The 27,352-nt window shown below is 41.8% G+C and overlaps 5 protein-coding genes and 1 long non-coding RNA gene across 9 annotated transcripts; 2 read left to right on the top strand and 4 right to left on the bottom strand.

Annotated features, from left to right (window-relative positions):
* The first annotated feature begins 119 nt into the window (after positions 1-119).
* On the top strand, positions 120-3,085 carry LOC107305267. Its single transcript, XR_001551401.1, has 3 exons — positions 120-763; positions 854-1,080; positions 2,641-3,085. It is a non-coding gene; the product is annotated as an uncharacterized LOC107305267 (long non-coding RNA).
* A 628-nt stretch (positions 3,086-3,713) lies between these two features.
* On the bottom strand, positions 3,714-6,944 carry LOC102720558 (40S ribosomal protein S9-2-like). The gene is made up of 3 exons (XM_040528741.1): positions 6,799-6,944; positions 4,961-5,342; positions 3,714-4,198 (listed from the first exon to the last, which is right to left on the bottom strand). The coding sequence occupies exons 1-3, from the start codon at positions 6,824-6,826 to the stop codon at positions 4,021-4,023; spliced, it is 588 nt and encodes a 195-aa protein (XP_040384675.1). The 5' UTR covers positions 6,827-6,944; the 3' UTR covers positions 3,714-4,020.
* A 1,306-nt stretch (positions 6,945-8,250) lies between these two features.
* On the bottom strand, positions 8,251-9,142 carry LOC102720278 (probable tRNA-splicing endonuclease subunit Sen2). Its single transcript, XM_015842473.1, is given in 2 exon segments — positions 8,251-8,440; positions 8,442-9,142. Coding segments are annotated over 2 exon segments (891 nt in total).
* A 1,055-nt stretch (positions 9,143-10,197) lies between these two features.
* On the bottom strand, positions 10,198-14,300 carry LOC102715624 (receptor expression-enhancing protein 3-B-like). Of its 2 annotated transcripts, XM_006663522.3 has the most exons (6): positions 14,026-14,300; positions 12,565-12,591; positions 12,329-12,451; positions 11,484-11,727; positions 10,616-11,124; positions 10,198-10,536 (listed from the first exon to the last, which is right to left on the bottom strand). In XM_006663522.3, the coding sequence occupies exons 1-5, from the start codon at positions 14,079-14,081 to the stop codon at positions 10,630-10,632; spliced, it is 945 nt and encodes a 314-aa protein (XP_006663585.1). In that variant the 5' UTR covers positions 14,082-14,300; the 3' UTR covers positions 10,198-10,536; positions 10,616-10,629. The 2 variants fall into 2 exon arrangements, with proteins under 2 accessions (XP_006663585.1, XP_015697825.1); XM_015842339.2 differs by lacking the exon at positions 10,198-10,536 and having other exon boundaries at positions 10,615-11,124.
* A 2,981-nt stretch (positions 14,301-17,281) lies between these two features.
* Positions 17,282-22,686, top strand: LOC102719624 (transcription factor BHLH062-like). 3 transcript variants are annotated; one of them, XM_006662966.3, is made up of 5 exons: positions 17,282-17,658; positions 18,046-18,135; positions 19,770-19,885; positions 21,290-21,417; positions 21,776-22,686. In XM_006662966.3, exons 1-5 carry the CDS (start codon positions 17,645-17,647, stop codon positions 22,268-22,270), a joined length of 843 nt encoding a protein of 280 aa, XP_006663029.1. In that variant the 5' UTR covers positions 17,282-17,644; the 3' UTR covers positions 22,271-22,686. The 3 variants fall into 3 exon arrangements, with proteins under 3 accessions (XP_006663029.1, XP_015698152.1, XP_006663030.1); XM_015842666.2 differs by having other exon boundaries at positions 17,283-17,658; positions 18,029-18,135; XM_006662967.3 differs by having other exon boundaries at positions 17,283-17,658; positions 18,026-18,135.
* A 524-nt stretch (positions 22,687-23,210) lies between these two features.
* LOC102715351 (probable methyltransferase PMT2) lies at positions 23,211-26,383 on the bottom strand. Its single transcript, XM_040528953.1, has 6 exons — positions 26,246-26,383; positions 25,482-26,158; positions 25,202-25,412; positions 24,421-25,105; positions 24,239-24,316; positions 23,211-23,743 (listed from the first exon to the last, which is right to left on the bottom strand). Exons 2-6 carry the CDS (start codon positions 26,151-26,153, stop codon positions 23,401-23,403), a joined length of 1,989 nt encoding a protein of 662 aa, XP_040384887.1. The 5' UTR covers positions 26,154-26,158; positions 26,246-26,383; the 3' UTR covers positions 23,211-23,400.
* Between the last annotated feature and the right edge of the window lie 969 nt (positions 26,384-27,352).

Here is a 27,352-nt window from a genome sequence, read left to right as displayed (position 1 = left end):
CCCCTTCTCCAAAGAAAGTATTTGTGAAGTGTTCTGTTTTCATCTCTGCTCAACTATCAAAGCAACTTATTCTAGAATGTCAAGTTGGTCTTGGTGTTATTCCATTGGGAGCAATATTTCAGTATTCACTGCTTTGATCTTTTCATTCATGAAGAAGTGCCTTCTTTACTAGTGTATTAGTGGAGAACAAATTAAAGTATGGAACAGGCATAGGAATTGTGCCTGGAATACTTTTTCTTGGTGCTTCACCTGGAGAACCAAGAAAAGCAGAAGCAGAAAGGACAAGGAGTGAAACAAATGGTGTTACTCAGAAGTGCAACACGCCTCTGAAAGTAGAATCAAATTCTTTCCCATTAATGGAGATAATTCTTATATTACATTTTTTTGTAATAAACAATATTTGTTTAAGCCAGAGAATCCTCATTCCCTTCATATGTGCTGCAGGGTTCGATTTGGTAGAATCTACAACAGAACAACTCCCTTGGGCACATATGTCTTGGTGGCCATATGATGATGAAAATTCCAATATCCAAGATCAAAATTTCAACTCTGTAAACTATATATGCATGGAGATCGAGCGGCGGTATGTAAAAGCTTCTCATTTACTTGATTGAAAACCAATGTAGATACATTTCTATGATGTAACTATGCCATGTGGCATTTTAGAAATTCCCTCCAAAGGAAGCTGGGAGCATAAAGTTATTGCTATGGAATTTGTCCTGCCCTATTTTGTTCTTGATACACACCTACTTGGAGCATAAAGGTGCTAATGTCACTGCTTTATGGGCATGATGTGTCTAAATTTTGTTGGTATCAAGTCCAATGATGTGTTTTTCCCTATCAATTTGCACAGTCACAACCTACAAGATTAGATGCAATACACTCAGCTGAAGGACTTGTGAATTGTTTCTATGTGGACGTTGCAATACCTCTTGAGAGGACATACCATTACCGAACATGTCAATCCCCAACTGAACTATATGCAACTGAATGTGCCTCAGGCTTGTTTCAACGCTACAGATTTCTTCACTCCACTTGTCGATTGCTGGTTGAGGCAAAAAGCTATGCTGATGCAGACCTGTAAGTTCTTTTTGAGTCTTGCTACTTTCCTTGGTGCTGTCATGTCTAGAAAATGCATACTGCAAGTTACCAAACATTAACTGTTGAGAAAATGGCACCTTCTGCATTACCACTAATCACAAGTTGGCAGAATCATGGCATCTTCTGCTTTTTCCAGTTCCCTCACTTGCGCTCCATAATAGAGTGCTCAATTCGCGCGCAAACTTGTAAAGCATACGGTCTGGTATACCCTGTGATTCTTCAGGTGTCCCTTTGTGTTTGTAGCTCCTTTTTTTTCCCTTTTAAGAGTCCTTGGCATTCATAGCTATGTTTTTGTTCATTTGTATGTAGCAAATTTAAGTAACGTCAATTGCTAGATTACTCTTACATATTCTTCTATCTTCCAAAGTTTACATTTTAAGACTTGCACATAGATTCCCCTTTTGCCCTATAAATGCAATGTTATCTTTCCTTTGATGACCTTAGCATGCTCCAATTCCTCCAGCAGTTCAACTTGTCCATCTATTTAAAGAATTCATTGTGGAAGACCTTCCAGTCTTGATATTCCTCGTTTCCATCTGTCCATCCAACATTCCTGAAACATGGTTCTGGTTTTTAAAATGTAAATAGTTGGGATCTTTTTTTTAGCTCAAAGAGCACCCAATGTGACATTCTTGTCATTACTCATATATAATCATGTATGTTTGGCCCACAGCCTAATATATACCCACTTGTCCTGATATAATTGTAACTATGGAAGAAGCCAGCCTATATATAATATAATCCTCATTCAGATATTTTTAAGAGCCTATGGGGGTATAATGGCTATTCATTTGAGAACAATTAACAATTAATATAGGTGATTATTTTAGATAAAGATGGTGACGACGGCAACATAATAATTCCATGGTCACTAGTTTCAGCAAGAGAATCCTAAAAAAAAAAAGAGCTAGAAATAATTCTAATGTGGTGTTTAAGGAGGCCACGATTTTATTGCCTACTTCGTACTACCTCCTTTTTTTTTGAATAGTTGACACTAGACAACGTTGGTTCTTGTATTGAAAATTGACCAAAAAAATTTCTAATATTATTCTGTTTTGTAGGATAATAATTATAACAATTATATTATATTATTAAGATTTGTTCTGCGTCATACTTTTATATTGGTGCAAGTTCCAAGTAACTAAATTCATTATTGAAAAAAAATAGTGACCTGAGTCAGTGTATACACTTGAGGTAATATTGATTCCAAACATTGTAGTCCCTCCGTTCCGTATTATTAATATTTTTTATATTTATCTAAATTTATCCATGTGTTCTGTTTATGTGTCTATATTCATTAGCGTATAAATGAATCTGAGTCTGGCTAGAAATTCTTGTAATATAAAACCAAAGGAATATGCCAAGAAGATTTATTGATTTAAAAATCAGCATATCAAATTTAGATTTCTGAACATGGACAACATATTTTTGCTATGTTCATGGTGTTTACTGATAGCACTGCTCCAGCAAGATTTTGCTCCGATAACGCAGTTTTCGCAAAAAGACAAACAATCCCTCACTTCATTTTGTTGTTTGTAGGAAAGAGAAAAAAAGAGATAGAAAGGAGATGCCGAGGTGGACAGGAGTTCTGTGAGAGGTACCATCTCATCTCGCCCTGTGATGTCCTGTCCAAGAAAGAAGAAGAAAAGGAGAAGAAAAACGGACGATCATGAGGCAGGCACCCCATGTCATGAGAATCACAAGAAGTTAGGATCACCAAACTTTTCCTGTTGGAAAATGATATATGCCTCAGCAGCATTCACAGTGGATGTCAAGCAACTTGCCAAATGGCCAGCAGAGTTATATTATACCCGAATTTTGTATCTTTTCTTACCAGGATACGCGAGATGAACCATTGTTGTTTACTCTACCGATGTTTTTTTTTTTCTTGTTTCGGTTTTTTTTACTCTATAGATGTTGAAATGCAAAAATAGGAGGGAAACAATATACTTAGTAGGTTGTATCCTTTTTTTTCATGCACAAGATGAACCATCATACAAAGTATGAAAAAGGTCCTCATTACAACATTGAACTCATTTAACAGACAAAGGGGGAATTATATTTATAAACAAAAAATAATTTAGAAATAAACATTTTATATACGTATTCTTAACAATCGAAAGTTGAAAAATAAACTACAATAAAATTACAAATTTAGCTCTAAATTTAAGATTTAAAACTTAAATTACTCCTCTATTTTTTTGACACAGTTGATCTTTTGATTTACGTTTAACCATTTGTATTATTCAAAAAATTTATATAATTATTGACTATTTTATTATGATTTAATTTATTACTAAAATAACTTTTAGTATAATTTATAATTTTGTATATTTAGACAATTTTTAAATAAAACGAAGGATCACACATAAATTAAAAAGTTAAGTAAATCAAACAAAACCGAATACCGAATGGAGTAGCTTACGAGCAAAAGAAAAAAAAAAGGGTGAAAGGGTTATGCATGCCCATCATGAATCCATTCGCATCCCATGGTCTAGACCTGAAGTCAAACATGTCAATGCTACCGTTTCCACGCGATGCTACGGTAATGTTGACTACATAACCCACGTTTCAACTTCCAAGCCAGCACACAGAAAAATAAGCTGCGATTTACTAGTTCAAACACATTGGTGCGAGTGAGGATTACCCTGAGATTAATCCATAAAACAGCATTAACCATAGGTCTGTAACTAAGGCAAAAGCATATAAACACCACACAAAATTAAACATCTCCAGACATATCTTTAATTTGAGCTACCTAACATGATGCAAATAACATAAACCATCATCTGAAGGACAGCCTGCTGAAATTATGAAACCCTAGAAGGCAGGCAGCAAGCTGCAGAACTTTGGGCTCAGTCACTCAGCACAGGTTTTATGATGATTACACAAGGAAAGAACTAGTTGCAACTTCTTTCCTCATTCCTCATCTTCTTCCTCACCATCACCGCCACCACCACTCGCCTTCTTCTGGTTCTTCCTCTTCACCCTACCAGCAGGGCCTCCACCGAATGGACTTGTCAGTGAGAAGTCGATGTGCTTCTCAGACTCAACCCTCACCATGAATGACGGGATGTTGACGATTTGCCTGCCAACCCTGCATGGCAATTTCAGAAGTTCAATGAATGATCTTCAGAAAAGTCATCGACTTGACAACATCAAGTATTAACAATAGCTAACATCATGTTTGACTTGTGGTCGACAAGTCCTCTAAAAGAGCAATTTCAGAGTGCATTGAAGAACATTGTTGTACCAATAGCTTTTTCAAGACAACATCATGTGGCATTACCACATGCTCTCATCATTAGTGCAGCTAGTTCAGCCTACAAAGCCACTCTAGAATTACGCAAAACAGCAGCAAAAAACTATTGAGCTACAACAACAAATGAGCATGTCAAACTGCCTGTTCTAAGCATAAACAATAACAGGTAGCATGTGAGAAGAGTAACACTTGCACTCAAGGAACATTGAAGCATGTTTAGGGAACTGCTGCGAATTGTCATCAATTCACCAAGACAACACTCTCAAATGTGAGATAAGCCAGGAGTACCAAATGCATGAAAAAGACTAACCTAAAACATCTGGAGGGCAGATAACAGGACCAATACTAATATACTATGACCTTCAGCATTCAGCTAATAGAGCATGTATTTTGTGGCATTGTATAATTTACATCTGGCTACACACTGCTTGATAAAGAGATATGATGGGTAAACACAGTGAACAGTACAAGAATTCATAAGGAATCATAATTGGAAAAATGGAATGAACATATTGAACCATGGAAATTATGATACAAAATTTTGAGCATCAGATTTACATGACAAGAGATACAACATAATAGGTTAAAGCATTATACCTGATGTGGCGTTGCCTGATCAGGACACGGGCATGGTGGATGGACTTGGCCATGCCAGCCTTGAAGACAAGAGTCTGAAGACGCCTTGCGAGGAAGTTCTCCACAGTGAGGGCAAGGACGTAATCAAGCTTGTTCTGCCCATCAGCAAGGAGCCCATAACGGTTCATGCGGCGAAGCAGTGCCTCACCCTCAAAGATGCGGCGTGGATTCTTCTCATCAAGTGTAAGCAGGTGCCTTGCATTGTTACGGATACGGCTCAGAGCATACTGAACACGCCACAGCTCACGCTTGCACCTCAGTCCATACTCACCCACTAGCTTCAGCTCTGCATCAAGACGCTCCTTCTCATAAGGACGCCGTGGTTTCTTGAATGTCTTACCATCTGCAATGGGAAGAATTGCAGATAAAATTGTTCAGAATACATAGCAGAGAAAGAAGCAACAACAGGTCAACTGTTTGAAACAAACAATAACATAAAAAGAAGCCTCATAGTGCCAAATTCCTTATAACCTGACCCCTACATGAAGCAACTGTAAACAACAACAAGGTGGCTCGGTAAAACAACACAAATAAAGATAAGTAGAGTAAATGTTGCGATTATGTCCAATAATACCAGGGATCAGGACAAATAATAGTAGGGACCTTGTGTAAGAAGTTCAAATTTACAAACAAATCGACCAAGGATTTCTAAAAGAGTTCATAAACAGCTTACATGCCAGATTCAGTTTTGCTGTGTTATCCCTGGTTGTCCCTTTCATACAGACCCAAATTATGTGACCTATGGACTACAATGGATAAAAGATCTCATCTGGAACTATCATGTACTACCTCCATCCTGTCCCATATTATAGCTATCTCTACTCTCTAGCATTCAACTATAGAATAGTAGTACTATTTAAGAGAAGATCACGATACAGAGCACTGGCAAACATACAAGTAGTGTATTGAAACCTACATATAGAAATTTTAGAAAAACTTATCAAGTACTACCTCAGTTTCATATTTCAAGACTTTTTAACCTTGTCTACATTCATCCGTTGATCAATATATATGATTTGTATATATGTCTACCTGCATTAGCATCCATATGAATCTAGGCAAGGCTAGAAAGAGGGAGTATTGTTCTTAATACAGTGATTTATTTACATGAAATAATTCATCACATACACATGCATAATTAAATGAGCGACCAAACACAAAATACTTTGAATAAAAACACTCCTATCAATTAATAACATAATCCCACTCTTTTTGTTCCTAAACATTTTTGTTGATAAACGTTTGTTCCTAAAAGATGAGGAAACTCATGCAGCATGAACAATTAAGTATACAACAACATTACCAAATGCCACGCTCCATAGTACCAAATGACACAAATACCACAAAAAGAGACCCCATTCTGTATTTCTCAGCATATATTAGCAGTCCAGAACTCTAACGTCCCAAATTAGCATCAAATCCGCACCGAAAGTTCCCAACTAGAGAATGCGCAATCAGTTTCATCTTTCTTTTTTTTTAACACGAACTAATCGGCATACCATTTACACAGATCCAAACGCATAGCTACGGGAATTGAATTGGCCGCGTCTAGGCATCATCCCGCCAAAGTCTTTGATCCAGATCATCTCAAGTTCTCAACGACCCGACCAAACCAACGCCCTCATCGCCGCGGCCGCCACGCTAATCAACTAACACATCCAAGCAAGAAAAAATAAAGAAAAAGATAGACACTCCCTCGCTGCGCCAAATCGCGCTACGCGGCAGCCAAGAAGACGAAGAACTAAACCGCTGTTCTTTGACGAGAGGGAGAGAGGGGGGCGGGAGACGGAGCTACGTACAGTTGCGGTAGAAGCTGACGTGGACCATCTTCGCCGCACCGCCTCTCCCTCGCCGCCGCCGCCGCCGCCGCCGCCGATCGCTGAGGCTTCTGCTTGCTTACCCGAGAGAGGGAGGAGTGCGGCGGCGAGGAGGGAGGAGGAGAAGCGCCTTTTATGTGGCGGCGAAGAGGAAACCCTAATCTCTATGATCCGTTCAAATGGGCCGTAGTCCTCTCGGCCTGTACTACACGTGGATGGGCCAAGAAGTAGGCCCATCCAACGAGATCGAAACAGCCGCCGCCTTTCGGCTTTCTTCCATAAACTTATCAAGTGATGTGAGGAAGTCATCTGTACCGAAAAGGCTTTTTTTTTCCCTGATGGGCGTACTAAAATGGTTGCCATATCTTACATTCGTTTCACAGTATAAGATCTTATATAATTATCTAAATTCATATAGATGCTAATAAATCTCAAGATATATATAAACAATATATATTGATCAATAGATGATATGTTTTGTAATATAAAACGGATAGAGCAGTTCTTTACCAACACAAGCCTCACATAATTTTGGTACGTACTCCGTATATAGGGCTGCACAATTGAAGTATGGCAGGGCAAGCTAGCAAATAAAGATCAATTTTATGGAAGGCCAAAAAGGAAGCCAGATGAAATAGAAGATGGGGAGACCAAGGAATTTAATGAGTCAATGTATAACGATAACCAACTGTAAATTTGTGCAAGCCAAGAAGGGGTGGGGGGGGGGGTATATTTGAGCATTGCCCAGCATCAGTTAATAGGTGTTTCTTCCTTAACATTTTGCTGTAATCACCATCCAAAGAAAATATGAAATGATAACAATCATAACTGAATTATTCCAAACCCTACCAAACCTTTCATCACAGATCAATCGAATTAATTGAACCATAGGATGGTGATCTCTCTCTTATATTTCTGAAAGGAGACGCTTGAAAAAGGAAATTTGCAAGTTTTTTGTAGAGTAAATAATGCTTACAGTATGAATAGAATATGACAAGAACTGAATAATGCTTACAGTTGCAGGGTGAACAAATGAACCTAAAATTTCACAGCCGAAATGCATTTCCCAAAAAATGGCAAAATGATTCATCAGTCTACTTGTTACTTTTTGCAACTGATTAGCTGATCATGTGGGCATGTTCCAACAATATATGGTAATAGCTATTACTACGGTTTCGTATGCTAATGATAAGCATCTTGTGTGCCTGGATTTCAATTGGAAGGCCATGTAGTCCTTTAGTAATGAGAGTGCTCATGTGGTGGGTGCTGTACTCAGATCTGAAAAAGTTCTATTCACAGATCACGATGAAAACTTCTCTACAGTCAGATACAATTGCTTTATAATTCGTCATGTCTAAAAACTAAAAGAAATGTTCACAAAGAGTACCAACTGAGGCTTTGAAACTGCAACCGCATCAAAGCTACAAGCAAGCTTCACTGTCTGAATTTCAGCTTGTTTACAACAAGCAAGCTGCATAGAATACCGAAGCCTAGTATCACACCCCGGTGGTTGAATACTCCACTTCCCTTTTTGACAATTAGTTCTTCCCTATTGGCTTCATCGCTGCTTGGTTCACACCGCTGTTCCCGGCACTGCTGTGGTATCCATCTTGTTATTGTTCTCATGAACAGCAAGCTGTTCTAAGCAATCTGGGGAGCTCAGTTCGCAACTGCTGCTTCTGCTGCTGCTGATGGTCACAACCAGTAGTGTCTTTGCTACACTGCCAGAAGCCCGGAGTGCACATAGTAGATCAGACAACACCTCAAGACGGCCACACCTATTGCCAAACAATGTACCTTCTGGAACGACAATTACCGTGAATTCCGAGTGGACGAGCGCTGGATGGTGACGGTAAGATACAAAATCTGCACCGTACTGCAACCCTGATCTCACCACCCAATTCTTCAATCTCAGATGTGAGTAAGCCTTGTACATCTCTGGAAAGGACTCCGACATGGACCTGAAGTGATCCCACAGTTGCTTTTCACACATCTGCTTCTTGTCCTGCGACTCAACCCTGACACAGTTCAGAGCATGGGATAGGTAGAAGATCTCCTCAGGGCTGAGTTGGAACCAAAGCTTCTGTGCCGCTGCATTCTCGATGGCGTGGCCAAAGGCAGCACGGTTTAGGATCACGGCTTGCTCCGGGTCAACTCCAAGAACAGCACCACTACCTGGACCTGACAAAATTGCCATGGGCTTTGAGCTTATGAACGAGGCCTTCAGCTCGGCAACAATGGCTGACATGGGATTAGCTGCTGCTAGTGCTGAAAAGTCCTTTCCATCTTTGCCCTTCTTCCATCTTGGACCTGGCAACAAATCCATGCGCTGAACCCAGTCACAGAGAATGATGGGCTAAAGTTGAGGCGTGGTCATGCTGCAGTGAATGAGTGAAGAACGTTGTCCAAATAAACACCTCAACAAATAAAGGTTCAGCATATAGATCACCAATTTATGGAACATGTTAATTTGTAAAGCATGGGTTATATAAATATCTGCTACTCCTTCCATTTCATATTATAAAACTGAATTTGTCAAACTTATAGAAAAAATGTAGCGACATTTTCAACACAAAACAATTACAGTATCAAAATATATTCAATATTTGATTTTATGAAACTAATTTGGTGTTATGAATATTGCTATACTTTTTTTATAAATTTGGTCAAAATTAAAAGAAGTTAACTTTGAAAATAATTCAAAATGCCAAATAACACGAAACTGGATCGAGTATGCATTAATTTTCCTAATGACAGCAAACAATACCCATACAACATAGTGCTCCATTAGTAGGGTAAATTCACAAAAGCATGAGCAAAACAGAATGAGTCGAATCGGGCTCAAAATTTCATATACCCTACCTCTATTACAAACATTTCAAGCTCCATAGCACCGTATGACCAGAGCCATCATTCCTCAATACTAAAAAACATATACTCCATCAGCTACCCAGTACCCAGACGACGAAGAAGAAACTAGCTAGAGAGCCGTCCTTTGAAGAGAGTGAGAGAGGGGAGAAAGTACGTACAATCTTGGCAGAAGCTGATGTGCACCGTCGTCGCGGTAAAGGTCCAAAACCTTCCAAGCCTAACATAGCTGGGCCGGAATTTAGGCCCATAAAATGAATCTTCATGGGCCTTCTGGCTAATATTCTAGCGGGCCGGGTCACATTGATGCATGTACACCGCGCCAATAATCGTGCAAGCCCTTCCCGTACACAGCCACCCTCGTCTTTTCACTTTTAAATTTTCAATCTTAAATTTAGAATTAATTTTAAGGTTTTTCATAAAAGTTTATTTTTCAACATTAAGTTTCAGATCGCTAAGAATAGTATACAAAATTTTTATTCATAAAGTAATTTTCGCTTGCAAATATACGCCAAGCAAATCACCCCCAACGTTTTCTTTCTTTTTGTTTTACTTTTTAACAAAACCATCAGATTAATCAGAGGATTAGGCTGCACTGAGAAATTGTAAATATGGCTTACTACTCCAAAAACATCACCAACCCACACGGCAGATTTTTCCTTTTTCCTACATAACTGAACTACTGGTGTACACGGATGACTGGACAAATATGCTACATGATGACAAGTCAGAACAATCGACAGATGATAACTTGGGACAACGAGGTGAGTTCCATTTCTTTGCTTGATGATGAAATGGCCACTAGTCACTTCTACCTAATCAGAAAGGCTCTACATCGAGCTGCATTTTGGCCTGTAAAAGAATGCGGTGATCAAGTTAGTTGACATGATCAAGACTAGGGCAAAATGGATGAAGTGAGGTCAGGGCTTACAGGTCTGGAGAGCTCTAGCTCCAGTAACTATTCTCATCCTCAAAGATCATGAAGCTGCTGCTCCATGAGTTGTGCTCCGGATACATGGTGGTGTGATAATCGGAGGCTGGATGCCAGTCGCTGTTTGAGGCCTTCAGTTCCTTCTCGGGCTCCACCTCCGCGAATGTCACGCGCTTGTTGCTCTTTGGTTTAAGTTCAGCTGAATCTTTTTGCGACCCCTGTTCTTTGGAGTCTTTAAGTGCCTTCTTCAGTTCTTTTGAGTCTTTCAGTGCTTTCTTCTGTTCTTTTGAATCTTTCTGTGCCTTCTTTTCTTCTTTCACTGCCTTCTTATCTTCTTTCAAATCCTTCAATGGCTTCGACTCTTTCAAAACTTTTGGTGGCTTCGGTTGTTTTGAATCTTTTGTTGGTTTTGGTTCCTTGGATTCCTTCGATGACTTTGAATCTTTCGAATCCTTTGATGACTTCGAATCTTTTGACGATTTGACAGACGGTTTAGATGACTTCCCAGCCTGCAAGACATCAGAGATAACGATAAGCTTATCTCTTAGAAATAGCAATGTTCTTGGCTGTGAAACTTTCATGAACATAATATGTTCAATGTAAATACTCAAACTTGAGGTGGAAACACGCATTTATTGACTATTATGTGCCATGACTACCAGAAGTCAATGTGGTCCTAGCAGAATACAAAATGCCTGCAGCCTTCAGACAAAAGCAAGCACATTCAAATATCAAAATGCTATCATATGGATACTGAGAACACCATGACTTACGTATCATATCAATTACCCAACAAGATCGAAGACGAACTAGCACAGAGTAGTATGAAGTTCAAACTAGATATGTAACTAAATTCAGACCCATGTACCTTGTTAGTCAGTTTCTTGAGAGCTTCAGGTCCATTTACTTCAATAAACTTATCAAGTGCTGTGAGGAAGTCATCAGATTTACCGAAAAGGCCTTTTTTCTGAGGAACATACCAAATGTTAACCATTTGGTTCTTCACAAAGACTGGTCTCACATAGTTCTGGTAGACATAGGCAGCTCCATTGAAGTATGGCAAGACAAGCCAGCAAATAACGATCAATTTCATAGATGGCCAAAACGGAAGCCTACAAAAATAGAAGATGGGAAGACCTAGGATGAGTCAGTGTACCATGATCACAACACAATTTTGTAATCATCACTCAAACAAATACACAAGAAAAATCATAGCTGTACTATTCCAAACCCTGCAAGCCTTTGATGACACTGCAAGGGTAGAGATATAACCGTAGAACCACAGAACATTTGTAATGATTTTTTTGAACTTTTCTGAGGATGGACACTTCCAAGTGAAACTAGATCACTAGTCAGTTCAATGTAGCATTGTATAAGATATAATTTCTATTGCATAATTTGTTTTAGAAATAGATTAATCCTTGATGTGTGAAGCCTGATTTAAGGTATACTCTGTCTTTATCTGCCCAGAGATGGAATGTTCATACCTGTATCATGTAAGCTAAACAAAGCCATATCCTTCTTTAAGGATTGGCAGAATATTGATATTTCATGGTGTGAATGAAGTAATGCAGTGATGAGGGTATTACATCCCACTAGTTCAAATGATCAGGGGCCTGTCTCCAATAACTCAGACTAATACAACCATGACTCTAAAATTACTACAATGTTTTTTCACATTAAAAATAATATAAATATTACAACAGTACTTACCACTGAATAATTGATGCAAATGTAAGCTCAAACAGTGTTATCAACGAGTACAGCACCCAGTATGTGAGCCATTGCTGATCATCTACAGGGGATTTGGTTTCAATTGCCTTAACTGAAGCATACCTACAATAGAACTGAATTACTTTTGTGTTTACCATTACCCATTAACTAAAAACCATTAATTGAAAAAAAAGGTGAATTCATTGAAAGAGAAACAAAAGCAACAAACAACTTACAAAGGATAAGCTAGTGCAACCAAAGGCCTGCATGAGAGATAAAGAAAAGGGTTAAACTGAAGGCAAAGTCAAAGCATTAACAAATAATTCATAGTAGCATTCAAGCTATCCAGAAAATTAAGACGGAGCAATTTTAAATTCAGGACAAAACAAGTAGCAAAAGCACCCCTTCAACTGGGACAAGTGAGTCACTCAATGTAAGTTGATTACATCATTTCTTATATTACTTCTACAAATTACAAATAGCGAAAGGAAAGTCCATATTTTCTAATCCAACATAGCATATTAAAACATGATTCGATGTGAAAGTGACATTAGCTCCACGAATTAGAGAAAAGGTTGGGCGTCTTACTACAGCATGCCTTGGTCCACACATGGAATTAAAAAATCACTTTGCCCAAAACTGGCACTTGTTTCTTTATACACCACCGATCACAACAAGGCACAGACGACAATCTACCAATAATAGAAACAGCAGAAGATTATTAAGACCCATTCTTCTGCATGTGACCTTGCATACTGCCTAGAAAAAAGGAATGTGAACCAGCTAATGAAAGGATAGATTGGACAAAGAAAATAAACTAGTATTGAAAGTGGAAAATGCCGAAAGGTCCAACCACCCTAGTACCCTACAATCACTCCACTAGCAAAACTACAAACCGAAAAGCAAAAGCTTTTCTAAAAAGACTGTGAAGGGTTCAGGCTTCAGAAAGATGCCACTGCATTGGCACAATGAAGTGACAAAACTCTCACATCTTGATCTACACATTCAGATTCCAGACTTGGTGATCTACAGCACAGCCAGCATGTGGATCACCGGCAAAATTTACTAGATTTTGACGCGCATTAGCATTCAGAAAAGGTGCAGATTGCAATGTCAGCATCAATAGAAGTGCTTTCTGTCAGGAATGGGATAAGAAATGGACGTTTCAAGGTCTAAAACAGTTGACACACCCAAAAACATAAAAGTCTACAAAAGCGAGGATTTAGTGATAGATAAACGAAAACTAGAACCCTTTCCCCAACAAATCTACTATCACCCTATCTTAGCCTGCAAAACAAGATAAGTTTTTTTCAGGAAAACAAGACTTCGCATGGTAACCTGAAAATACCCACAAATTTCGTGAAGTGTTTATTCCTTTCAAAACAAATCGCCCCATTTTCGATTCTGAAATATCCACTGACAAACTACTAAACCAACATTGCTCGATCTCAAGTCTCAACCAGTGGAAACCACCCTCAGCATCTCAGCGACAACAAAAATCAAGAACTGCCACCACAAATGCTACGAACCCAACACATTGAACCCGAGGAGCAATGCAAGGCGCCATTCGCGCGGACACTACCATTTCAGCAGCAATCAAAGGAAATAGCAAAACGGGAAAGAAATCCACACAAAAAAATGAAAGAAATAAAGAAAAATGGGGGGAGGAGCGGAGTAAGGCGGCCCCGGTCACTGACCCCGCAAGAACATCGAAGTTCTTGGCGAGAACCTTGAGCAAAGATCCGGAACCCATCTCTCCCTCTCGCCCCGGCACGCACTGCCGCCGGCAGAAAGATCCACCACTGATCGATCGAGCAAGCAAACGCAGTTCCAACCGGGGGCGACTCCTCGAGGGAGGCGAAGCGGAGTCCGGTGGGTCTTGGACCGACTGCTTTGCTTTGCTTTGTTGCGCCTTTCGGTGCTTTTGGTGGGTCTCGAGGGGAGCAAAATCTGGAGAGGAAAGCGTAGCGTGGTGGTGGTGGTGGAGCAGACGAGGCGATGGCGAGACGGAGAACGGGGGACGCCGCACGCGTACAGAGGAAGGGTTTATATGCGGTTTGGTCCCTCTGGTTCTCCGAATTCAGTCATGCGTCCCACTGGCGGCTGGACTGGAGTGGAGTAGACACTGGCTCACTGCACTGATTGTGAATGGAGCTATCCGTTGGTACTTCTGCTTGGTTGGTTGCCCTAGTAACCAGTTGTCAGTGGGTAATCTATAACGAAGAGACCAAACATTACTACTCCACCCAAACATTCTGAGCACCAGCGTCCAATAGACAGTCTAAATTAGACTCTCCAAATATATATTTAGTCACTTATCATCTCATTTAACCATTTAAATTTATTTTTTACTTTAACAGTCTTCCTACATGTATTCTCGCCATTCTAAGTCTATGTGGCTTGCACTCTACCTGTCAGCTTTTTTTTCTCTCTCTCACCCTCACCCTCTCCTGTCCACCTCTCTCTCTTTCTTTTTTATTCCTCCCACCGGTGAGAAGGTGGCAGCACAGGGAGGCGCCAGAGGGTGGTGGAGCGGGGAAGGGCGCGGCACGGCGCCGGCAGGCCGTGCTGCTCGGCGCGGGGAAGGGGGCGGCAGTGATGACTGCTAGGCGATGGCAGCCTCCCTTCGGCGGTGGCCACGGCGCGGCGACGAAGGGCGGCGGAAGGCGGTGCGGCGCGGGGCGACATGGCCAGGCCGGGGGGAGGCGAGGCGGCGCGACGCCGGCGCGGGCGGCGTGGCTCAGCGCGGGCGGCGCGGCTCGGCACAGGGAAGGGGGCAGCGGGGCGACGACCGCCCAACTCCGCGGGCAGCGCCGGCAATGGCCGCGACGGATCTGGCGGTGGCAGCGGCTGCTCGGCGGCGTCAGCGACCTGCAGCTTGCTCGATTTGGCCAGTAGAGTAGACTGGCCAAATTTGGCCAGTGAGGAAAGGCATTTGGTCATCCATTTAGCTTAGAGAGTGGGATGGACAGACAGTTGGACTGTGATTTTTTTGCTCAAAATAATTAAATTTTGGCTTGGGGAGTAGAATGGGGTGGCTTGGGGAGTAGAATAGGGGAGCTTTTGGAGATGCTCTTAGAGACTTGTGAGACAAACCTTTTGAGCTTAATTAGTCTATGATTAGACATAAATTGCTATAGTAACTCATATATGTTAATGATAGATTAATTAGACTTAAAAGTTTATCCTATGGTTTTCTGCCACCCTACGGAATTAATCACCAAAATAGTCTTTCGATATCTGACATGACACCGAACAAAAGAATTTTCCAACTAAACAAGCCCTGAGTCAATGACAAGGAACAAAGGAAGTAGAGTGTCCTAGAGAGGGATCCGGATCACATGCCATTCCTAAGCAATGGCAGGATGGCACAGTGATATTGTAGCGAATCACCGTTGATAAAAATAATAATAAATATATTGTATTGTAATTTGATATATTACTATAGCAGATGAATTCATATGAATTCATAGCTATTCAATCCATCTCGAACGGATAAGATTATTCTAATACCAATTTACTGTTCATCCGACGCCATTAGCATACAATAAGAGAGGATCCGATTTGAGTAGGGAGAGGACAGGAAAACAAAGTCACGTCAAACCGAGGCAACCGATTGATGATTACACAACTCCTAATAGCAAGTTCTATGGCCAAACTGTTAGCTACAAATTGTCTATAGTTAATTTAAGAGTTAATTCATACAATAGTACTACACAATTAATATCCGGCCACACTTATTATACACACATGTGTTTTGGGGTCCGTGCTACAGCTGGCTACAAATCTATACCTCGCTGCTCTTCTCTCTCATCTATTATCATATTAAAATATACTTATAGCTAACTTTTAGCCTACTATTGTACTACATGTTCGAATCAAAGGGGATGCTCCACAAACTTGGCTTGATTCACCACCTGTTTGTTCTGGTCCTGATAGATAGCGTTGTTTATTGCGCGAAGTTTGTACTACTCCTGAATCCGGATAAGATCTCCAATTTATCTGTAGTCAATCTAATAACCAATTTATACAATAGTTATCTATAAAAACATTAGTACATGGTTCCACATGTCATACACACATTGTGTCTTGAAGTCCGTGTGTAGCTGGTTATAAATTAATAGTCCACCTCTCTTCTTTCTCCCCTCTTATCTCTCTCCCCTCTTATCTCTTTAAAATATGCTTATAGCTAACTTATAGCCTGCTATTGTAGCTGCTCTAAGGCTTAGGCTGTACCAGCCAATCCAAGCCATCTATCAAGCAAGGAGCGTTCAGGATTGACCGGCTCTCTTTTAACTCACCCCTTTCAGCTTCTTGTTTGATGTGCTCGGAAGAAAAGCTTAATTAGTGGAACAGAGAATAAAACAATATATAAATTATAATGATATGTTGTTTTAATCTTATACAAGCACAAGGTGTGAAACTCATGTCTTCTTTACCGTTGATTAATTCAATATCCCAACGTGCACATTTTTCGGCTTTTGCTTATATTTGTAAGATAAATTTTATTTACATTTAAATTTAGGAAAGCTAAATATTACCAATATATTCTTATAAATAGTAGTACTTGATTTCTATTACTATCCGGTGAACAAAGTTTATAAAAATAATAAAATTTCATGTTTAGGGGATTAAGAAAACTTTAAAAATAAAATATGGGTTGAAATATTATTTCTTTTGTTAAAAAATATACTAAAGTACTTTTCCAGCAAATTCATACTAATATTCAGATAACACAACACATATCCATACTTTTCCCATCGTCAAAGGCAAAATATTGAGATCAGCGACAGAACGAATCAAAGACGGATTTTTTACGCCGCGAATCCATCCAAAAAAAAATCGAATTTTTACGCTGCGAATCCATCCCCCACGAGAATCGTCGACAGAGCTGACTCCCAACGTTCGTTCCCATCCCCATCCGATCCCAATCCAGCCGAGCGGGAGCTTGCTTCCCCCCAATCTTTTCTCCTCGATCAGCGAATTCCCCGTGGGACCGACGGCGACGTTGCCCGCAGGCACATCGTGGATTCGTCGTCGTCGTCGTCGCCATGTGTCAGCGCGCTGGCGTCCGGATCACACAAGTGTGCGGGTGGGTGGCCGCCACACGCTCGCTGCGTGCTCGCCTCCTCCTTCCCCCCCACCTCTTCCAGTTCCCACCTTCCCACCTCCCCTCTCGGTCGTCGTCTCCCTTCCTCCCTCCTTCCCCTCCAATCTTGCAGGTCGAGCCGTCGAGGTGACTGACCACCTGGTGACCTGGAGCAGCAGATCGGGTAGCGGCGAGAAAGGTTTCGCGGGGGGTTCAGGTGAACCCCCATGCCCCAAGTGAGGTAAGTCCGTCGCTGGTACTCCTAATCATGCTGGGTTGGGTTTCTTGATGTGGATTTTCAGATTTTTCTGTGATTTCTTGGGTTGGTTGGTCTTCTCCAAGGGGGGGAAGCTGGTTTCTTGGGGGAAATGAATCCATCTAGGCTGGATCACAGTTTAGTTTGTTTCTTGTGGAGATCAAAAAGGGGTAGCTTTTGATGTTACTGTAGAGATTTTTTTATGCTTCCATGTTATCATTTTCCTGCAAAAGGTCGGGTTTTTGAATGGACTGAGTATGATCTTCCTACAATTTGATTTGATGTTTATCGCAGCTCTCCTTTTTTTTTTCCTTTCACTTTGGTTTTGAGCCTTGTCTCTTTGGTGCTCCAGTAGACATTTGTGTGATGCAGGAACCAGAATCTGGGCATGGTGGCAGACACTGAGAGCTCAGGGTCGCTGGGTGGCAGTTCAAATGCTGCTTCCGAGAAGGCCGTTGATGGGTTCGTTGTTAATTCTTAACCTTCGCTAATCTTTCTGTTTTACTTAAGCTTCATAGCAGTAAGTAACCAATGTATTCGTGTTCTTATGCTGTCTAGTAACATGCTCACATTCTACTAATTTCTAACATCCTGCCATAAAGTCTGAAATCTGAATGCATTTATACTTCACATCGCATTTTATGTACTTCACTACTTGTTTTGGGCCAGCTGTTGTTGTGGTCTTGTGGAACAATGATAACCTCTACCTGTTGATCGTAATATCCTTTTTATCCTCATTTAATCTATTGGCTGCAATAATAAATGAATGTAGTGGTTTGATTACCACAATGAAACAGGCTGTAAGTTGTATTTATACACTTTAAACGTGTAACTTGGCCAATAGTTCAAGCGCAGAAACTTGCCCCTTCATGATTGTTAATTTCTTTTTTTACAAATGCAGATGTGTCACACTATGATTGAGTCTCGATTTTTTATAATCTTCAACTAATTGAATCGTACAGTTAATAACTTTGTTGGTAAGAACTTTTTTAGTACATATAGCACTGCTCTCCACCTAATTTATCTTACTCCCTCCATTCTAAAATATAAACATTTCTCTGATTGTTTAGTAGGAATTTAGGCTGAGAAAAAGACTATGTTGCACTCAGTAAATGAGGGATAGATGGACGTGAGAAGGTAGGTGGGGATAAAACAAGAAGAATTTTGTATTGGAAGTGGTATATGAGATAAATAGTACTGTGAATAATGTTTGAAATGCTTGTATTTTGGGGCAATATTCAAATACTAGAAATGATTACATTTTGGAATAGAGGGAGGAGTTCTTGTTTTTATGCATTGTATTTTTTTGCTAAGCGTAACGCTTCAGTCTTATTCTCTGAAATCAACATAAGCTGTAAAACAGAGGTTATATACAAAGTACAAATGGACATATCCAAGACGTTAGAGTTTCCTTTATTAGAAACATACTCCATTTGTTCCATATTATAAGATGTTTAGCCCTATCTAGATTCATTCATGGATCAATGAACAATGTTTTATATATGTGTACAGATCATTAGCATCCATATGAATCTAGAGAGGACTAGACTATCTTATAATATGAAATGGAGGTAATAGGTGAGAGGAAACCTTCTTGAGATAGACTGTTTTGGGATTATGTTAAGAATAGCCATTAAGCACAGGGGCGTGCAGTTGGGTCCCTTCTCCCTTATCCTGTTATATGACTGGGGAGCAGGCTTGCCATGGATTTGTAGTTATTTACCCATTATATGTACCTTACTGCCTTTTTCTTATAGGGTAAATATTAAGATTTATTGCTCATAGTAAGTTGCGGTAATATTCAAAACTTCATTTAACTGACAATTTCAATGAAATAAGTATCATTTAAGGAGCTTACATTACATGCTATTTGATAATTGAAATATTTATGATGCTAGTCCCATATTCAAATCTCAAATCTCTACCATGATTAGCTTCTTAAGCTTATCAGTGAGTTAAATTGAGCTATTTTTACATGTGCACTTTCAGATCATTCTGTGCTGCACATGCTTTCCATATGTTTATTTCCCATTGCAGTGTACTTCCTACCATGATCTACTTCTATTTCCGTGATGCTTATTATTATTTTTGTGCAGGTCTGTCGACAAAAGATCTCAGGAAAAGGCTCCAAAGAAAACTCATAAAGCAGAACGAGAGAAACTTAAGCGTGACCAGTTGAATGACCTTTTTGTTGAGCTCAGCAGTATGCTTGGTTAGCACCGTCCCATCATCAAACAATGTTATATCTATATAATAGACTTACCATTCTCTTTTGGAAAGAAAAAGTTCCAGCACTTGAATCCTTCCCCTTTAACTACTTTGCATGTAACTCAATGTATATTGCTGAGAATGCAAAATCAAAACTTAAATTAGGTTATATTTTAGCAGTTCAAAGGTAACTGATGCAAGTATTTGTGTATCATTTAAGTATGATTATGAATACAACACCTAAGTGGACATACATAGCTCCTGAATTCAACTATTTGCTATTGTCCCATAGTCATTTTTTTGTCTTCCTCTCTTTTGGGGCTTCAAGTGTCAGACCGTGTCATTCCTATCCTGCCAATCCCTTCTATGAACCCAAAAGAATGGGTCCTACCCTGTTCAATTTGCTAAATATCCCCATGTGAAGTGCTGGTTTTCCTGCTTTATTCGAAGCCCCCCTTTTGAGTGGTCCACCTCATGTTGCTCCCTGAGAACATAATTCCAAGAGAATTTTTTATCAACTTGTTATTTGGTCCCTACAAAAGATTGTTGAAATGCTATTTTTTACTGTGAAGGTAAAATCCAACATTACTGTTATTTTCATTATCTTTATATGTTCACATATTATTCAAGTATGCAATGTGAATACAGCATTCTTTTATCCATATCCATCGGCGTCTTACCTTCTAACTTTTCTGACATGGAGTAATGACCAATCTGTAGCGGCCTGTCATGGATGGAGATGCTAATTTGTCAACAAGAACAAAACATCGTTAACTTTAGTACATTATTCGTACTTTGCAATTAGAAATATACTCAAAGCTGATACAGCGTACATATAATGACATATCACTATGTAAATAATTCGTGCTAATGTAGGCATGTAGAACGCAATTGTGCATACTGATTGGTGCATATAAATTTTAGTGCATTGCATTGTTGCATTGTCCAGATATAATAGTAGTAGTAAAATTATTATCATGCTTTTTCATTAATTTTTCATGTGATGAATTATTTAGAGCAAGGTCAATAGGAGAGCTAACTACTAGCTCTAAAATCTTTCCATGCTATTAAGAGCTAACATAAAAGCCAACTTATCCAATAGTTACACACAAACATATACTATGTCATCAATGTATCAATGTATGGTCCATCTCTCATACATACTAAGTGCCTTAGAGCTTGAGTTGTAGCTGGTTATAAATCCGTAGCCCGTTTTTCTTCTCTCTTCTTTCATCTTTCCTCCACATAAGCATAAATATGATGTGGTAATTTTTAGAGCCTACCTACATCACTTATTGTACTCGCTCTTAAAGAACCTCCCCTTCTTCTGCATGTTTGCTGCCCCTGGTTTTATTTCAAATATCTAATTCATATATCTTTTTTGATCAATGTACTTCTGTTATTACAGATCCTGAACGACAGAATAGTGGAAAGGCTACCGTGTTAGGGGATGCTGCACGAGTCCTGAGAGATCTTGTTTCTCAAGTAGAATCTCTCAGAAAAGAACAGTCTGCTCTTCTAACTGAACGTCAATACGTGAGTTACTCTATGTAAATTGGTGGCAAATGTAGTATGCATATTTGTGCTTCTCAAACATCCATGAAAAATGTTAGATCAAAGGGCTGAAGGATCTCAATGCAGTCATGTGCCCTCTACAACCATGTTATGAGTTTGCCTGTAGCAGCAACACATAGGTGCACTTGCAGTTGAAATGCCTTCTTTGAAACTGCAAATATGAAATATCTGACATACTACTTATTCACTCATTTCTATACTTCCAGTGGGTTAATTTGACTGTCTGATTGATTTATTACTTGCCGAATTCCGATAGCTGTTTTCTTTTGTTCAATACCCTTACAGCTAATACTAAACCAAACATTCTAATTTTTAACAGGTCGGTTCAGAGAAGAATGAGCTGCATGAAGAGAATAGCATGCTCAGAGCCCAGATATTAGAACTGCATAACGAGCTTTGTGCAAGGATGGGAAGCAACAGTCTCAATCCAAGCAATCCTGTGATGTCACAACCAGTAGCAAACAATAGCACTAACTCAGCAACTCAACCCATCCCACATCAGATTTGGCGCAATGGTCCAAATTTAAGCAATCTAGCAATGGTGCACCCAGCAAGCACATTGTCTCCATTGCACAATCAGCACCATCATTCTGCTGGTGTCGTTGGCCAGGTTTACGCGTCCCGGCCTCAGGAGCTGCAGCTCTTTCCAGGGACCTCAGTATCGATGGAGCGAGAACAGTCCCGACTTGGAACCACCCCAGCTGCTTCTTCAGGCCTGACGGACTCGTTGCCAGGGCAGCTTCGCCTCAGTCTCCCACAATCTTCTCAAGAAGAAAGCAGCAGTGGCAGCAAAAAAGGTCGAAAAAAGGGCTAGCCAGTTGACACTTGACAGTGCTAGAAAAATCAAAGATCAATACTTGTGTGAATGGTAACAGTTACTCTCTCTTGTAAATACTGCAAAGGCGAAGCGCTTACTGATACAGACCTACTGGGATAGTTGATCTCTACTGTAATTTGACCTACTGGGATAGTTGATCTCTACTGTAATTTGTATTTGTAGTGCTTGCTCTGAAACTTAGATCACATTTGACTATAGTTTTGCTCCAGGCGTTGTCAAAGCTGTAAGCTAGCACTTTCAGTCCTTTTTACGAATATGCTGCCTATGTTACGGAGTTGTTTACCTGGAAGAGAAAGAAAAAGGATGCAATTTGATAGCAGTGCTGACTGAATCATGCATGATAATGATATATGATCCCTGTCATGAGGTCACCAGAATGAGATCGTATGTTCATCGACACCTTCTTTCAGCATTACAGGTTGAACAAATATTTGTAGGTAGGCTGTTGCGACTGTCGTATGTTTATGGCTATGAAATTTACTAAAGGGCACTGAAAGTTTGAGATTGCTACATGACACCGTAAGATCGTGTTTTGGCCGGAGAGCACCACAAAAAGTTATTAATTAGCCACTGGATACCAGCGACGTTATTTTATAGTTCGAGAAAACATAGTGAAAATAACAAAATGCCCTTGTCTTTTTCACGTAGGAGGATGATAAGAATAGGCTCTCGAAGGAGAAGTTAAAAACGTCAAGAAACGACTCCGCGCCAGTTGCACGACAAATGGATTTTTAATATGGTGTCGTCACCAGAGAAGGGTATTTTGGTACTTAGGTCATGTGTTCTCTTTCTAAAACCAGCCAAAATTATAAAATAATGTTGCCGATGTCCAATGGCTAATTACCACTATTTTAAAGCGCCCTTCGGCCAAAATGAGATCTTGTGGTGTCCTTCAGGAAAGAGCGCAAACTTCAAGTGCCTTGCAGGAAATTTTGCCAATTTTAACAAAGCACAGCTACGCATGCAAGTATGATGCTTAAATTTACAGAAATGCTACACCATTCTGTTTGAACATCCAAATTGTTCATCCTAAGATAAAACTAAAATCGAAAGAACACAGCTAGTAACTGATCTCCCTACAAAATCCCAAGAACTGAACTCAGTCTCTACTCCTCTGAACCCTTCTCTTCTGAAGAACTTGCCGCCTTCTCCTCTTCTTCCTCCGAGCTCTTCTCTTCCGAAGAGCTGCCCACCGTCTTCTTCTCCGGCTCCGGCTCCGAGCTCGAGCTCGAGCCCTCGTCGCCGGCGGTCCAGTACCGCTTGACGGCGTAGAGCACCTTCTCCGGTATGCGGGGGCTGTCCTCGTGGTTCGCCATCATCGTCCTCCACCGCATCCCGCCGGCGATCCTCTGGACCTTGAGGAGCACCTCGACGTCGTCCCGGAGGATCACCGTGCCCTCCGGCCGCAGGATCCGGTCCATCTCCAGCAGGATGTCCTCCATCTTGCACCTTCTCCAAATCATCAAGTTACTGATTTGTTAAGACACAAAACTTCATACAGCACAAATTCGCATCATTTCAGAGATCGATTAACAGAGCAGCAGCATGCATGATTAGCGTCTGCTTCCTCCGGTTAACAAGACACTACTGTAACTTTTAGTTCTCACTAGTATAAAAATTTATATAAACATATGAAAGTTATATTATATGGCTAATAATATAACTTTCAATTTATCAATTTGCTCTCAACAAGGTAACACAATAAGGGCTAATCTATCCTCTTTTTTTTTTTAATTTTATACTGAAATCCATTTAAGTGGATAGTTAAATCAAGTTATGTTAGATGGTTTCGATCATATATACTGACAGTATATACTAGTACCAGTGTATTGTACTGTAAAAGTTCTCAAATTTTAAACGCATTAACTACACAATATTTTTTTTTTCAAAATGTCATTTATTTGTACGCATGTTTGAAAACAAGAAACAGATTGTGAGTCGCACTTGTCCTTGTAGAGGGTGAAGACGCCATCGCCATGGATGAGGTCATAGGTTCTTGGGTAAGTCGAGAATGCCTCACACCTGCAGAAAAAGAAGAAGAGTTGCTACATGTTATTGCTTGAACATAATCAGGTCATGGAAGGCAGCAAGAAATCAATGGAAACGCTGCAAAATGGATGGATTACCAGTCATGGTATATGCCGATGAGGCCCCTCTCGTAGACGACGCCGAGGGTGGAGAGCTCGGCGACGGTGGGCACGACGTTCATGACCCACGACTTGCGGGAGAAGACGGCGGCGGCGAAGCCCCCCACGCCGGCGTTCATGTCCATGATGTTCCGGTACCGGTCGCCGTCGAGCCTGCGGTTCACCTTCTTGTACGCACTCACGTGCTTCTCCCACCGCCGGTTCTCTTCCGCGTACGACTCGGCGGTGAGCCCGGGCACCTCGCCGGCGGCGACGCGTGGCGGCACCGCGGCGTTCAGCCTTGCCGGGAACGGCTGCAGCTCGCCGGCGCCTGGGGCGGCGGCGGCGGCGGCCGGCGTGATGCACGTCTCCATGTTCTTGTACCAGACGTCGTCCGGGTTGGCCGCGGCGTCGCACGTCCGCACGTCGGCCGGTCTGGCCGGGCAGGCCGGCGCGGCGGCGGCGTCCGGGCGCTTGCGCCAGATGGCGATCTCGTGGATCTCGGCGAGCTTCTCCCAGCAGAGCATCTGGGCGTACTCCTCGATCCGCTGCTGCTCGGCGGCGAGGTCCGCCTCCGTGCGCTCCCACTTCTTGTGGTTCGCCTTCCAGTTGATCGGCGGGCCGGAGAGCACCCAGTAGCCGCCCGGCCGGAGCACCCGGTCGATCTCCATCATGTACATCCCACCTGCACCATCAAAGTTCGTGCTTGTTACTAATTGCATCGCCGGGAGTAGTTCGTCGTGTTCGTCGCCGGCGGCGGCGAGGGTGGCCGGTGGCGTACCGTTGCCGGACCAGGGGATGAGGCAGCGGGAGCAGTGGGCCATGTCGAAGGAGCGGGGCGGGAAGGGGAGCTTGACGGAGCCGAGGACGCCGATGAAGGCCGGCACGCCGCGCTCCAGCGCAAACTGCACCTGCGCCTCGTGCGAGTCGCGCGGCGCGAAGGACATGGCGATCACCCCCCGCGCGTCCAGGTACGCGCCCAGGCTCGCCACCTGCATCGCCATGGATCACATCGACGTCAAGCTATGGACCAATGGCGGCGGCGGGGGCGGTATACTTACGCCGCAGCCGGTATCGAGGACGGTGCGGACGGAGCCGTCGTTGAAGGGGACGACGGAGGCGAGCTGGTCGATGTACTTGTCGGCGCCGTGGGGGAACTGCGTGCCGCCGCCGGGGAAGCGGAAGACGTTGCCCTCGTACTGCACCCAGTTCTGCACGGCCTTCTCGACGGTGAGGCTCTTGTACGGCGCGTTGGCGAACGGCACGTAGTCGCGGCTCCTCGGCCACGGGAACGGCGTCCTGTACCCCGGCGGCGCCGGGACGAGGCACCGCAGCCGCTTGCCGTCGGGCGGGCAGTGCCGCTCCCGGTACACCATGTCCTTGCGCGGGAACTTCATGGCGCGCTCCTGGTCGTGGCACGGCGTGTGGTCCGCCAGCGCCGCCGCGCACGCCGCGAACTCCGGCGCCGCCCGCGCCCCCGCGCCGGTCTCGTTGTCCCCGCCCCCGCCCCCGCCGCCGTGGTGCGTCTCGAAGCTGAGTCCCACCGCCGCCACGCCGTCGCCGCCGCCGCAGGCCGCCGCCGTCTGCCGGTTCACCGCCATCGCGATGCTGTCGCCCTTGCCGTATCCGCTGCGCTGCCACGCGCCGAGCACGTAGAAGAAGCAGCACAGGCCGACGGCGACCACCATGCCGAGCGGGCTCCGCCCCCCTGACCCGACGCTCTTGATCGCCATGGATCCTGCAACACATCAAGAAACCAAACGCATCAAGTGCAATGCACGAACAGATCAAATCTACACATCAAACACAGCACGGTGGCACGAACCTTGATTGATTACGATCAACTAGCTAGAACAGTGTTGATTGTTGCATCAGATCGATCTCAAGAATCAAGAAACATGAGGGATCGGATCGAAAAGGTTGATGGGGGTGTGGCTGGCGTCGATAGCGCAGAGCAACAGAAGGAGAAAGAAGCGGATCTTGGCAGCGAAGAGAGAAGAAGAGCGCCTAAGAAACAGGAGAGTTAGCTTAGGTCGCCAAAATCAGGAGATCTTGCAATTGCAATTCAAGGAGCAGTAAAATAAGAGTAAATTTTACAAAATCTTATATGTGTTATGATCCAAGTTTCATAAAATCACAAAATTTTTGGTATGTGGCACATAATTATAAGTTCTATTGTTTCACGAAACCGGCCATATTATTGATTAATTATTCTTCAATATATGCACTATAATTATGAGTTCTAAAGATTATATGTATAATTATGTCGGATTTATAAGTTTTTTACACGTCATATACCACTTATAGCTATATAAAATTAAGCATCGTTATTTCGCTATGATATCATGTTAAATTGGTTAGTGACGTGGTTTTGTGAAATTTTTTGACATAGGGTTACGTGTAATATGCCAGTTTTATATAACTTGGACTATAAGTCTATGACAAAAGGAGTTTGGTGTTTTTTTGAAGAACCGTTTTAATGGTTATTTTCTCAAGAAAGAAACATTGCAATTATGCGAGATTACAAAAGGTGAATTATGAGATTTTCGCGGTTGCTTTTTGGTGCCGCTGTGGGTATGCTCTCGTCCAAAAACAATGATGCCTTCCTTTATGGTTTTAATTTTCATGACTAAGGTACTGTTTGACATAGTTTTACTCCTAACTCCAACATACTTATCTAGAGTCAAAATTATGTCCTTTTTGCTGCTGAACAACTCCACTCCATGCCAAAATACTCACTACCTTCAAGTTTTTATATGTAATTACACAAAATTGTCACCCATGTATCCCTAATCTATTCTCTTCCTCTCTCTATACAGTGCTTTTTCTACGATGAACATAACAATCGTACAATTATGTTGTTCTAATTGTAAAGAAAAAGAGCAATTTTAACATCTTTGAGGAGGTACTAAGAGGTACCACTATTTTCTAT

The sequence above is a fragment of the Oryza brachyantha genome, chromosome 11, assembly GCF_000231095.2.
Source record: "Oryza brachyantha chromosome 11, ObraRS2, whole genome shotgun sequence".
NCBI lineage: Eukaryota > Viridiplantae > Streptophyta > Magnoliopsida > Poales > Poaceae > Oryza > Oryza brachyantha.
This window is presented reverse-complemented; position numbering and strand designations above follow the sequence as displayed.